This window comes from Amaranthus tricolor, chromosome 2 (assembly GCF_026212465.1).
Source record: "Amaranthus tricolor cultivar Red isolate AtriRed21 chromosome 2, ASM2621246v1, whole genome shotgun sequence".
Classification (NCBI taxonomy): Eukaryota; Viridiplantae; Streptophyta; class Magnoliopsida; order Caryophyllales; family Amaranthaceae; genus Amaranthus; species Amaranthus tricolor.
This window is the reverse complement of record NC_080048.1, coordinates 34,767,578-34,781,762: the sequence shown is the minus strand read 5'-3', so window position 1 is coordinate 34,781,762 and position 14,185 is coordinate 34,767,578. Positions and strand designations below refer to the sequence as shown.

General features: G+C 30.7%; 1 protein-coding gene across 1 annotated transcript; it reads left to right on the top strand.

Moving 5' to 3' along the window:
- Positions 1-663: 663 nt before the first annotated feature.
- LOC130806468 (fructose-bisphosphate aldolase 1, chloroplastic-like) lies at positions 664-5,842 on the top strand. The gene is made up of 6 exons (XM_057671569.1): positions 664-1,285; positions 2,821-3,090; positions 3,817-3,926; positions 4,055-4,145; positions 4,271-4,540; positions 5,327-5,842. The coding sequence occupies exons 1-6, from the start codon at positions 1,109-1,111 to the stop codon at positions 5,603-5,605; spliced, it is 1,197 nt and encodes a 398-aa protein (XP_057527552.1). The 5' UTR covers positions 664-1,108; the 3' UTR covers positions 5,606-5,842.
- The last annotated feature ends 8,343 nt before the right edge of the window (positions 5,843-14,185 follow it).

The following is a 14,185-nucleotide window of genomic DNA, read 5'->3' as shown; positions in this document are numbered from 1 at the left end:
AAAAAAAAAAAAAAAAGAAAAACAATGTTTTTTTTTTAATCCCCATATAATATATTTTCTTATTTAAGGTTTGCAAAAAACAAATGATTTTCTAATTTAGTCATTCCTAATAAATTTTTTAAATTTATAATGTTTAGAAAAAATTCCATCACTTTTACTCTTTATATTCTCCCTTTTATTTTTAAATATTTTCTTTATTTCTTTAAAGTTCTTCTTAGAAAGAATATTTATGGGATTTAAGAAAAATATAATTTTTTAAGATGGTGGATTTTTCAATTTATTGAATAATAATTTTGATAGAGGAAATGTGAATACCCTAATAAATATTAAAAATATTAAAATATAGTCAGTGGAAAAAAATATGGGGACCGCAATTTAAAAAAATATTTTAATAGAGTAAGTGTGAAATATATGAAAACAAGAAGTAATATAAACATGTTAAAGTAAAGTTAGAGGAAAACATGTTGGAATTATAAGCATTATTAAATTAATAAAGTAAGAATAAAAAAATATTAATTATATCCAAAAGCAAGTATTATATTGTATGAGACCGTCTTACTATAAGATATCTCATAAAATCACGTTTTTTCTTTAATTGATTATTTTAAAATTATGAGTGAATACTTCAAGATTATAATTATTCATGTTAAAACTTCACTTTAACGTTATTGGTCATTTAAGGTACATTAACTCAACCCAATAAAATGATCTTATCCTGCACCGTCTCATTTTAAAATTTGTTAAAAGTAAGAGATGTTCATTCAAATCATCAAGTTGAGTTAAATCGGATTTATTTACAAGATCTGGTGAATATCGAATTATTGAGTCTCTTATAACCCATTTTATGCAAATGGGTTAAAGTGGGGAACATAAGAGTAAAACCCAATAATGTATAGTGTATGCCAAGTAAGCAAAATTTATCATCCAAGTGTCACAATACCATTGGAGAAATATAAGAACCTCAAAAAAGATATCTCCTTAATCTTATAAGAAGCATAATTTGAAGAGTTATAAATAGGTGTTACAAACAAGCATTAATTAAAGACTTAGTTGAGGTATACATTATATTGTTTATTGGTAAAAATAAAAATAAAAATAAAAACAAATAATGGCCTCAGCACTTCTTTTGAAGACTTCAGTTAACGTTGTTGACAAGTCTGAGTTTGTGAAGGGTCAAAAGCTACGGCTTCCTTCCATTGCTGGTCTCGGGTTTTCGTCGTCGGCTTCCTCTTCTCTTAGTGTTCGTGCTGCCTCTTCTTATGCTGATGAGCTCGTTAAGACTGCGGTATGCTAATCATCCCTCTTTACCTTTGGACGAGACGGCCTCATAATGAGACCGTTAATTTGGACCCGCCCAATTCGTGCGTGTAACAACTTAGGTATTTTTTTATTTTCTGGGCATTTTTCAATTTTGATATTAAAGGTATCAATTTTAAAAAATGATGCTTTTAACTTTTAAGGTCAAAATTGATAAATGCTAGTGAAATGTTGTTACACGCGTAAATTGGGCCGGCCCAAATTAATGGTCTCATAATGAGACCGCCTCGTCCAAGTTTTTGCGTTTTATTTTTATGTTTTTACCCTAAAGCAGAGTAAAATTAATAAAATTGATAAATATTAGTATGAAAAATTCTTTATCAAAACCGTGTCATTGTAAGACGGTTTAATATAACTGACATAATTCTAATTTATTAAAAAAATAATAAAACACTAATTAGAGTTGTGTAATAGGTCGGATAAGGGCTCGGTTGAGTCGAATCGGATGGAGCCTTATTAAAAAAAGGCAATCTCAAATGGAGCCAAACTCTATTAGTCGGCCTCAATCTAATCTGGCTCGTTTTTTTTGTTATTATTTTTTTTTTAAATTCAAATTAAAAGAAACATGTCTTATAATTTTATTATTTATTTTCGTCAATATAATTTAATTGTTGGTTACTATGAATTTATAATAATTCAAGTAATAAAAAAAAATTAAAAGCTTGTATCGAGCCTAATTTTGGCTCACTCTCGTTTAAACCCGACATACTTAAAGTTCGGCCCGTTTGATGACTTTACATGTAAGGGTCGGACTGAGATTCATACGCCATGACCCTTTGCACTGGTCTAATCTTATATACTTCAATTTATTATGAGTGGACGATAGGAGAATACATGACCATACTAATCAAAATGATTTTTACACTTTTGTTGAAATTTTTGTAACTTCAGAAAAACTCTATGAATTCTTAACAATTTGTACTACCGCTTATTAATTGTATATACTTATGAACCTAAATTAATAAATTCTTGATAAACTTGGACTTATAAAATTGACAGCATATAAATTCAATGAGATTTAAAATTAATTGATATTAGAGAGAGTGACCCATCAAATACATATTAGTCGACCTCTCTTAATTTTTCGACGTGAAATCAGCACATGGGTCATTTTCCGATAATTCAAATCCAAAACTTTTTATTACCTATAATCATCTCCTACTAAACATACTACATAAACATAATAAGAAAATATTGCCATGAATTCTAGGTAATCGTTTAAATAGAACCAACAATATTTATCCAAAAACAATATTTCTATATCGCATACTTGTATTTATTTTGTATCATTTAGCCGAAAAAGTTCTCACACCATAATTCGAAATATTGTTAATTAACAAACAGATGAGCAAATATCGATGTGATAAATATAATTTGACTCTTCAATCATCAATGTCAATGTTTTTTTTAGTTCCTTAAAACAATTAAAGTACCAACGTTTTTGATTAAGTTAATTTCTCGATATCTAACGTACTTGATCATATTGTGGGTGTATGAACGCAGAAAACAGTGGCATCACCAGGGCGTGGTATCTTGGCTATGGACGAGTCAAATGCGACCTGTGGGAAACGCCTGGCCTCAATCGGGCTAGAGAACACGGAAGCTAACCGACAAGCTTACCGAACCCTTCTTATAACTGCCCCGGGCCTTGGTCAGTACATCTCTGGTGCTATCCTCTTTGAGGAGACTTTATACCAATCCACCATTGATGGCAAGAAGATGGTTGATGCTCTTGTTGAGCAGGGCATTGTGCCTGGTATCAAAGTTGACAAGGTTTATATTCTTCCTCATAATTTTAATTAAATCAAAGCAATAAAGTATTCAGGCCGATAGTGAGATTTGAGAGGCCCCGTAGAAATATTTATTATGGCCCGACCGCGTCATAATAAGGTGGTACTGATGGACTGACCGAAAATCAAAAAATTCAAAACTAATAAATTAATTTTAATCTTAAAAGTATCAATTCTGACATTAAATTGATCAATTTCAATTTAAAGTAAACTTTAAATATAAAAATAAGAAATTTTAATTTTGACATAAAAGCGATCAATTTTGACTGATCAATTTCTACTTAAAAGTTTATAACCTTAAATGGATCAATTATGATCTTTTAAAAGTCTTCAATTTCGATGTTAAAGTGATAAATTAAGAACTTTAAGTGACCAATTATACATAAAGTGATCAATTAAATGTCCCATTATAACTTTTAAAAGAAATCAATTTTGACTTTAAGTATATTAAATATGACCTTAAATTGATCAACTAATTGCGTACTTATAAAAATTACAATTGGGCGGATTGGACTGTTGGTCTCACGTTAAGACGGTCTCTTGCAAGACCTGCTTTTACTCAATATACTATTACTCCTAATTATTAAATATTAAAACGTCGCTTCTCTGATGTTTTGAATGGGCTCAGAACACATGCCCCTCTTAGCTCTTATAGGGAGACCTTAAAAGTATTAAATGATGATTTTATAATGTACAATGATTTTTACAGGGTTTGGTACCACTTGCTGGTTCAAATGAAGAGTCATGGTGCCAAGGTCTTGATGGTCTTGCTTCTCGCTCTGCTGCTTACTACCAACAGGGTGCTCGTTTTGCCAAATGGTACATAATTCATTTTAGCTTCAAATACATTTACTTTACAGTCGTCGTTACCAGTTATTTGCCAAACACCCGCTTAAATAACTAAATTAAAGGTCGATATTGTAATTTGTTCTTTTGGTCGTTTCTAGGCGTACTGTTGTGAGCATTCCCAATGGCCCATCTGCCCTAGCAGTGAAGGAAGCAGCTTGGGGCCTTGCCCGCTATGCTGCTATCACCCAAGTAAGTATTGCAATACATTTCGTTCACTTGAAAATATACTCTAACGTCTTACTATTCAGTTCAGTTCAGTTCGCTTCAGTTCGTTCAATTTATGTTTCTTTCGAATTGTTGTATCATGAATTCAGGACAACGGATTGGTTCCAATTGTGGAGCCAGAGATCCTTCTCGATGGTGAGCATGGAATCGACAGGACATTCGAGGTTGCTCAGAAGGTTTGGGCCGAGGTGTTCTACTACTTAGCAGAAAACAATGTGTTGTTTGACGGTATCCTTCTAAAGCCTAGCATGGTTACACCTGGTGCTGAGTGCAAAGAAAGAGCAACCCCTGAACAAGTTGCTGACTACACCCTCAAGCTCCTCCAAAGTAGAATCCCTCCTGCTGTTCCTGGAATCATGGCAAGTTACTATATTCGTTTTATTAGATCATTTCTCTATAGGTGGAGTTTATGGGTGGGTTTGAGTGTGTAGCAAACAGGGCATGCTTATGGAAATTTGCCCGGAGGTTTGATTTTTCAAAGACCGCCCGTCATTACAGACTTTATTTTTTTGCCACTACCCCGCCCTGTTTCTAAGCGGGCGTGGTAAATTAAGCTAGATTTAATGTGAATGTCAGCCTATTATCGGGGAAACACGAAATGCACACACTTCATAAGTCAAGGATATATACCGTTCCAAAACCATATGGCAATGAGAAGGACTCCAATAACTTATAAAGTGTACACACAATCATCAATTTTGTCGATGTAGAATAAATCACCCTAATAGGGCGGGACTTGCGGATGATTGGGCACGACCGATATAAAAAAGTTAAACACAATCTAATAAATAATACAACGCATTATCCAAAATACTCCAAATACATAAGACAATGATATTAAAATTCTAAATGTCCATATTGCTGGACTATGCACTTAGAATTTGAGCATTTGGAGTATTGTATCTTCGTATACAATTTTAAAATAAAAATTTAGAAAAATTGTGTATTTATAAAATAAATGGGTGGACATGTATTACCCATTCAAATATTAATTTTTTTAAAAAATTTATTATATAAGTCTGGCCTTTTTTGAATCAGGTGGGTTAAGTCTGATGGGCAGTCTGTGTGAGATTGTTATGGTTTTTAATTGTCGCTAGATCATACCTTAGAACAATATTTTGATTATTCAATCATTTGGTGTATAGTTTTTGTCTGGTGGACAATCTGAAGTGGAGGCAACCTTGAATTTGAATGCCATGAACCAAAGCCCAAACCCATGGCACGTATCCTTTTCCTACGCCCGAGCCCTCCAAAACACTTGCTTGAAGACATGGGGAGGAAGACCCGAGAATGTAAAGGCTGCCCAAGATGCTCTCTTGGTTCGGGCCAAGGCTAACTCTTTGGCTCAGCTCGGTAAGTACACTGGCGAGGGCGAGTCTGCAGAGGCCCGCGAGAGCACATACGTCAAGAACTACTCATACTAAGAAGATCTTATTGTTATTGAGTATGAGATCTAAGTACATTAAGTTTGTTAATTATATGGAAGTTGATCAAGGACCTTAGCTTTGTATTTTGAAGTTTGAAGGCCCTAAGGATGTGATTAATGACCATGGAACAAACTTTTTTGTTAATTACATGAAATCATGTATGTACCCTATACTCAAGTTTGATATTGTACGTTGTCCATCTACTAATTAAATTTATCTTAATTTCTATTAAAACGCTGTATTGATATATTCGATTTAAAGCATCTCATATTGCTTATTGAGTCTTATAGAATCGGGAATTTATCATTAGAGTCGGAAGTCCTTAATTCATTTTAAAAGATATAACATAAAGTAGAGTCAGAGTCAACAACTCAGTATCCCGCATAAGTCAGGGTTCGGGGGAGTAGGGTGGCCGATAGATTGTAGCCGTACTCCCTCCAAGATGTGGACAAAAAAAATGCGCACATTCAAATTATAAAAAAATAGTTCCTGCAAAGCATTTGAAATAACTTGCTAAATTTTTGAAATTGAACTCAATTCTATATCAATCAACAAAGAAATCTTAAAACTAAAAAAATAAGTATACATCAAAACCATGTAAAATAATCTTATAAATTAATAAAAAGGATGAATGTCATTAATAGGTGCAAATAATTGCACGTATCAAGTGTCCACTCACTATTAAAAGTGTAGAATATAATGAACACCACGCTTGTAGTTTTAGAGAGTCTTTAAGAAATTTTAAAGCTATGAATAAGTGTAGTTCATTCCAAACCTTTACTAGTGAGTGGACACTAAAGGTGAGGATGGATGTCGAGTGCGTTTTATCTTGGACAAAGGTTTGGTGCGTATTTGTTATTTATAATTACATATTTACAATCTAGTGAATATGTAAACTAACAATTAAAAATATTATAGACACCAACATAGATTCTTGTTGTATTCTTTAGATCACATATGCTTGATCATGAATGAAACGTAAATATAACTTAGTAATAATAAAAGGCCAATAATTTAATACTAAATAGAGAGTTAAAGACGTTGCAGAAAAATCTTTCTAAAATTATATTTTTTCGAAAAATACAATGGGATCAATTAATATTAGAAATTACTTGGGAGATACAATTAGTCATACAAGAAATACAAAGCATATGTATTCTTGAGATGAACCAATTGAACATAAAAAAAATAATACTAAAATAACCATAAAATGGTTTACAAAGTCCATTTATAGAAAGTGTGTATGAGAGAACATCAAGAAAATAAGCCTCTCATTATGTCCATACGTGACCAAAGTTGAAGTTATAATTCAATACGCTCTAAAAGAGTTTTAAAGTATTTTAAAAAAAAATGGGCGGGAGGATTAGGTAGCATAAGGGTAGGATTTGACCTTTTTGCATTTGTTATTTTTTTAAAGAATTTTTTATTTATATTATAAATTTTAGACTTGTTTAATCTCATTTTAATATTTTATTAATGTTTATGATCTCTATATATTGTCTATTAACTTAATTTCAACATTTTGCTTATGTTTTTCAAATATTTTCCACTAACTTTATCTAAAAATAGGTTTATAATACTCCCTCCTACTCACCATAAGCGTCTCATTTGTTTTATGCACTTTATCCAATGCATTTCTTCAATCCTTAATATCTCTAATTATACATAATTAAAAATTATGGAAAGTTGATATAAATAATCCTTGCATTGAAACGAATCAAACAAAATCCCACTTGACTATGTTTTAATAATAAAATACAGATTAAAAGTAAGAAATATATAATGTTTAAAAAGCAAATGAGACACTTGTAATAAATAGGAGGGAGATTTGTGATGATTTTACTTGGTAACTGAAATTTTGTTGATTGACGCTATTATTAATACTAGATTCAAAATACCCACACGTGATGATAAACTTAGTGTGTTAAATGTTGTTCCATAGCTTGTCTTGATAAACTTTGTATCGGAAACATAATGCAAAATACAATTACAAGTATAAAACATACTACAATTGTATTCCCCCTTGAATTGGCTATGGAACTTCAATGATCACCAAGCTAGTAGAACTTGAAAATTAGATTGCAATGTTAAACTTGATAGGAGTAGTTAGAGTGTTAGTTAATTTTCTTCTGTGATATTTCTTCCATAACGGTATTTAAAAATGTTGATGAAACTCACAAAAATATAAAACTACACAACACCACACAAAGAGAATGGAAAGAAACAACAATGTGTTTGTTGAACATTTAAAGTATATAGACCTAAATTTGTATATATTATATACTTAGTATAGTAGTGGGACTAAAATAAATATATTATAAGTCCAACTAAATGTTTCAAAGAATTTGATGAATCATTAATTTGATTCATAAATTTTGTTTGATGAATCATTATTTTGATTCATAAGCTTTACTTGGTGAAACATTACTTTGATTCATAAACTTTGTTTGGTGAAATATTACTTTGATTCATAAGCTTTGCTTGGTGAAACACTTTTATTTCAAAAGGAAGTATTGTTTCATGCATAGCTCTATAAATAGAGGTTGCATGCCAAGGGACATTACATCTCATCTCCATATCATTTCTTATTTCTCTCTTAAGAATACTCTCATTCTTGTTCTTCCTTTCATGAGATAATATTGAGAGAGTAATTAATTCTCAATATCATCAAAGTTCTTAATTCACCACAACACTTGTATTTACTATTGCAATTTCCTTGTGCTAGAATTTTGTTGTGTAGATTGTGTCTCATTGTGAATTTCATTTTATCTTCCCAAGCACCTTTGTGGGAGAAATATCACAATAGGAAAATGTATGAACGTCTTCTACTCATATCAAGTTTCCGTGCGAATTCTCTGATTGTCGCAACCTTATCTTCATGGTGTCCATTTGGTGATTTACAAAGTAAGGAGTTCCATTGCCATCCACACAAGGGAAATAGAAATCGGTTTGTTTATTTGTATTTGTATTATATTTTCAATAGTGTTTGGATGAATTAGAAACTTAAAGATGCAAGAGTTAATTACTCTCTTCTAACACTTCATGCAAAGAGAGAAGCAAGAATAAGAAAAATGTTCTAAGTAAAATCAAAAAATTGCTTAAGGGTTTGTTTTTCCCTTCACACACATGTTATATATATAGAGCAATGCATATATAACTATATGCTAAGCCTTTAGAAAACTGATTATTAATCAGCTTCTAATCATCAAGTGGTGGTTATCAATCATTGGGAATGATTAGAACCATCCCAAATAACCAAAGTTACCTTCCCAAATCGCAAAATAGAGGACAGAAGGCTAGCGACGACTAGTCGCTCCTAGGCGACGACCCGTTGCCTAAAGCCAACTTGGCTTATAAGTTCTGTCCCATTTTGAGATAGATTAGAACACAACCATCGCTTCCTTTCTGTCTTGATTTTACGATTTTTATTTTGAGCATATTTTTAGACTTTGTTATTATTGGCTTATTGCATATTTATTCCACTACTTAATATAGTATATAGTATATATTGTAAGTCCTATATATTCTAAATGCCCAACACTTTGTATATATTTTAACATAACTATATCTTATAATGTTTTAGTTTTAGGTAACTAAATATCTTGTATTATCTTAGTTTGCTAAGATTATATTTTATAATTCTCTTTATAATAAATGCAATATTACCCATATAATTCTACCAAATCATTCTTCACCTGTTTTTTGACTTGACCCTTAAATCAAATTCAAGCTAATCTCACTTCCTCTTTTATGGTTGGCCTTGGGTGGTGCTTTCTCAACCATGACCCAAATCTCATTCACTAAAAGGTCATTGCCCGATCAACCTTAAGTATGGTGGCCGATAATCTCTACATGATATCAAATATTGATAATCTCTCATCTTATTCTAATTTAAGCGTAAGTAATGGAACTATTATCGTAAATAATCATTCTATTTTTATTTGTAGACTTGATAATGCTAGAAACCATCCCCTAAGTAATAAACGGTGGTAATGAAAATAAAATTTAGTGTAATTTTAATTGAAAAAGATATTGGCTATCTTGGTGGTCATACTTGTCCAACTCTAATCATCTCAATTTTTTCATAAAATTCATTTCAATACATTACCATTGAGAATAGTCGTATTAGGTGGTAATGGAAATTTGTAAACAAAAAACTTTTTTTGATCAAAGTTTCATAACCAAGGGAATGATAAGGAACTTTTGATAAAATTTTACACTATAAATCATTCTCATTACCATCATTTAATACCACTAACCAAACGGGTCAAAAAAAATTTTATGCAAACTTAATAAATTAAAAGACAATAGAAAATAAATTTAGTAGACCCATTAAAACAAATCAAGGCCGGAATACAATTTTAGCTATAATAGCGCTTATTTATGGTTCAACACGTAAAACATACTCTTCTAGTTCTTTGAATTTGCTAAAAAATACAAATAAAATTAAAAGTGTTTTAATATTATACCGTAAATTCAAAGGAACTGAAGAAATACCCGATAATTTTCCACTTTAAATAGCAAGTATAAAGACATACAACATAAAATAACAATAGCAATACATATAGGTCTAAGCACCAATGTTGCCAATCTTAATATCACCGGTAACTTGCTGACCACCCTTGTTGCCAATGTTACCACCAATGCTGTTAATTTTAACTCCTCTGGTTTTTCGAGTATGGTTGTCGACGATGACATCTCCATACGTTTGCTTGCCCGACCCGTTCACATTTCCTTCGGAGTTGTATACGTTTCCATACGCGAATTGACCCGGTAGGACGTACATAGGACGATGTGGAGTATAGTAACCATAGTTTGGTTGATAGTAAGGGGGTGGATTTGCATTATTTGGTTGATTATTTGGTGGAAAACAACCATTTGAAGGAGCTAAATTATTATTAGCATTATTTAGTGGACTTAAAATATTATTAGCATTAATTGAAGGGGCTAAAATATTATTAGCATTATTTGGAGCGACATTTGGAGAATTTGAAGCATGATTGGGTGGATTTTGAATGGTATCAATCATGCCCATTTTCTAAAATTTGGAGAATTGGTAGTTTTGAGGTAAGGTACTTTTGATTTGTGGAAAAGATAAAATAATTGTTAGAGATGTAGGTTTTCGTTAAATAAGGAACTAGGAGGGTTACTAGCAAGGTAAGAAATGTTCCAACTTCAATTCCAAGCATAAGTGTAACATTTGCTAGCTTGAAATGTAAGCACTAATATGCCATGATAAGATGCCCATCATTATATGTGGTCTAAATGTATTACAAGATATTATAAAAGAAAAATTATATAAATTTAACCTTTTATCGAATAATGAGAGAATTATTAATATATAAGTTTGAATATAATTAGTTTTAAGATGAAACACTACCTGAATTTATACATTGTTTCATTGTCCACATATGTGTGCAAGCTTAGTGAGGCTCAGCCTTTACCAACACTTTTGAATCGACTCTAAAATGAATTAAATGACAAATTAACCCTAATTACTTTTTTTTATTATTTTTTCTTTGTTTTATATATTTTGAATAAAAAAACCCCATTACCTCCCACCCACGTAGCACCACTTACCCAAACCCTAACCCATATTTACAACAAACCACCCTTGAACATCTCCTTCCCACCCAGCCCAACCCTAAACCAGCTCTACCTATAGATGTGTGATGCTAACCACCGGGACCATGACCTTTAGCCTCCACCAAGCACAAACACGACCTTTAGCCAACATCAAATGCCACCTACCCATTAGGTGGTGGTGGCCTTAATGGGTTATGACTTAGGTGGTGGCCACGTGGATTACTACTGTTTTGGGTGGTTTACAACTGGATGTATGATGTGGTGATGGGCTGGATGAGGGTGGCTTGAGAGATGGTCGAAAAGGGTAGTGTTGGACTTGGGTGGGGGTGAAAGGGTTGGGTGGGGGTTAAGGGCACTATAAGGGTTGAGTGGGGGTGAGGTTGGTTGGGGTAAGGTTTTGATTGTTTCTATTTTTTAATCATAAAACTAAAAAAGTTACTTATAAACAATTCAAAATTAACGAAATATACTTTGTAACGGAATTGCTAAGATTTTTATAAATTGGAAACTTTGTTGTTACCGTGTAGGAAAAAATTTAAAAATATTATAATTTATATTTCCTTAAAACTGATTGATACTATATAGAGTTTCCTTTATTATTTTTTTTATGCATGTTACCATTTTACGATTATCCTTTTAAAATGGAAGATTTTTCTAAAGAGAAATAATTTTTTGTAATTGTTTTAATCTATTTGTCTTATTAGGGTAAATATGTTATAAATAAGGCTAAAATCTAAATAGAAATAATATAATGGCTTTTTAATGAGTGATTTGGTAATAAATTCTAAATATTATGCTATATAGCCTATAATATTAAATAATATAATTTTTGTCTAAAAATTCAAAATTTAAAATGTATTTTAATTGACTATTTGAAATTATTTTATCAGTTATATATATGAATTTATCATTTTTGTAGAAAAATCAAGTATATAATGTAATATAGAAGTATACTTTTTTCATTATAAAGTTTATACTTTATATTCATACAATACTTTTACGTAAGAAAATAGTTATGATTCTGTGTATAATACGGATAAGCACCTAGACAAATTATTGGTGAAGCCTAAAGAGATATTTTTAAAAGATGATTTACTTTTAGTTAGAGAATCTTAGCTTTAGTATGCAAGGTCATTATCAAATTCCCCTTTGAACCTATTCTTGTAAAATGGAGTAGAATATTTACGACCACTTAATTTATATTCCTATAAAAAATTTAGTGGGCGAAAAATATAATTTTAAGTTGAATGTAAATTAAGTAGGAGAATAAAATTAAAAAAAATAAGTGGAGTAGATTTATTAGTTAGTAAATGTCTTATAAACATATATTATTAGGGTAAATTCAGACTAGCTGTCAGCTGAAAAAATGATAAGAGTGCACTAGGCAAAATGAACCTAAGCGTAGATTAGGATTTATTAAATTTACTAATAAAGAGGGTGAAATAATCAAAGCCGAGAGAATTACATCTTATTTGATTAGGTTTTTTTAAAAATCACAATCCTAATTGGAATTTGATTCAAAGTATGGGTTTCATTAAACATAATTCAAAGTATTGAATCACCTTAGATTGGTGAAATAGAAATTTTTGTCGGATGTATTTATTGGCTATATTGAACCGTGGCTTTAGCATATTAGGTCATTATCAAATTCACCTTTGAATCCAAAGGCGGATTTAAGAGGTGTTAATGAGGTAAATGGATATTACTTCCTCTTATTCTTTCTAGTAGCCTCATTTACTTTTGAGCTACTATAATCACTGGTAATTTGTATTTTATTCTTAATTTATAAGTTAAAACATAGTTAAGTAAAATCTTATTTATTTTATTCATCTCAATGCAAAAATTATTAATATCAACTTTTCATAATTTTCGATAAACAAACACAAATACCAAATTTACGAAGTTTACGACTGCGGATACCTCTAATCATAGGCTAGTGTTATGTATACAAATATGTTTTAAAAGATATTGAGCTACTAGCTATTAGAAAGGCTAATCATAAAAATCTAGAAGATGATTATTTAAAACTATCTAGTGTTAAGTAAGAAGTAATAGTTAGAATATACTAGAGGTGTGAAGTAAGAAAAGAAATATCTAGATAAAATCCTAGCTTAACTACTAGAATGTTCCATAGCAAGTATAAATTGGATATTATGACAATTGCATTATATATAGCAAGAAGCTCTCATAAAAACAAAGGATTAAGCCATGAGCTCAAATCACAAAGTATATACATAAAAATAGAGAGATTAATAAGTGAGACATGAGCTTATATAAAAATAGTAGGGAAGAGTGTAAAGGTGCAGAATAAGTCTCCCACCAAAAATATTCTTGTACAAATTATGATGTAATCAAATATTTGAATTCAGTAAATGTAATACAATATTTATTTTGGTCCAACTACAAATTTCATATGCGCCCAAAACTTCTATCACTAGCTCATTTCATGTACATTGTAATTATCCATATAAGCATGGAATAACTATGGAGTATGAAAAGAGTAGAGAGAAAATACAGAAACATATGGTAGACCTAAGACAAAGTGAAGCTCAAGCTTGATCATGGCTTAAGTTACAACTCACAACAAGTGCCTAATCTTCTATACAATATACTAATGAAGAAAAGATTAGAAAATATGTCGACCTAACGATAAAAATTTACCCGCTCTTTTCATGTTCTTATTAGGAAAATATCTTTCTGATTATATTTGGTTAATATATATCTTTTTGATTGCATTTGTTTAATTGAATAGTTACAAAAGCTTTTAAAACTATACCTCATTTGGAGAAATTGTTTACCATATACAATCAATTAAGATATGTAGTATCTTTCAATTACAATGGATTATTATCGGATAACATATTAATTTTTATGTAAAAAATTAATTTTTAGTAAAAAATTTTTTAATAAATTGAGAAAAAATAATTTTGAAATAGTTTTCCATAGATTATCCTATACATTACTTACATAAGTAAATATTAAAATAAGATA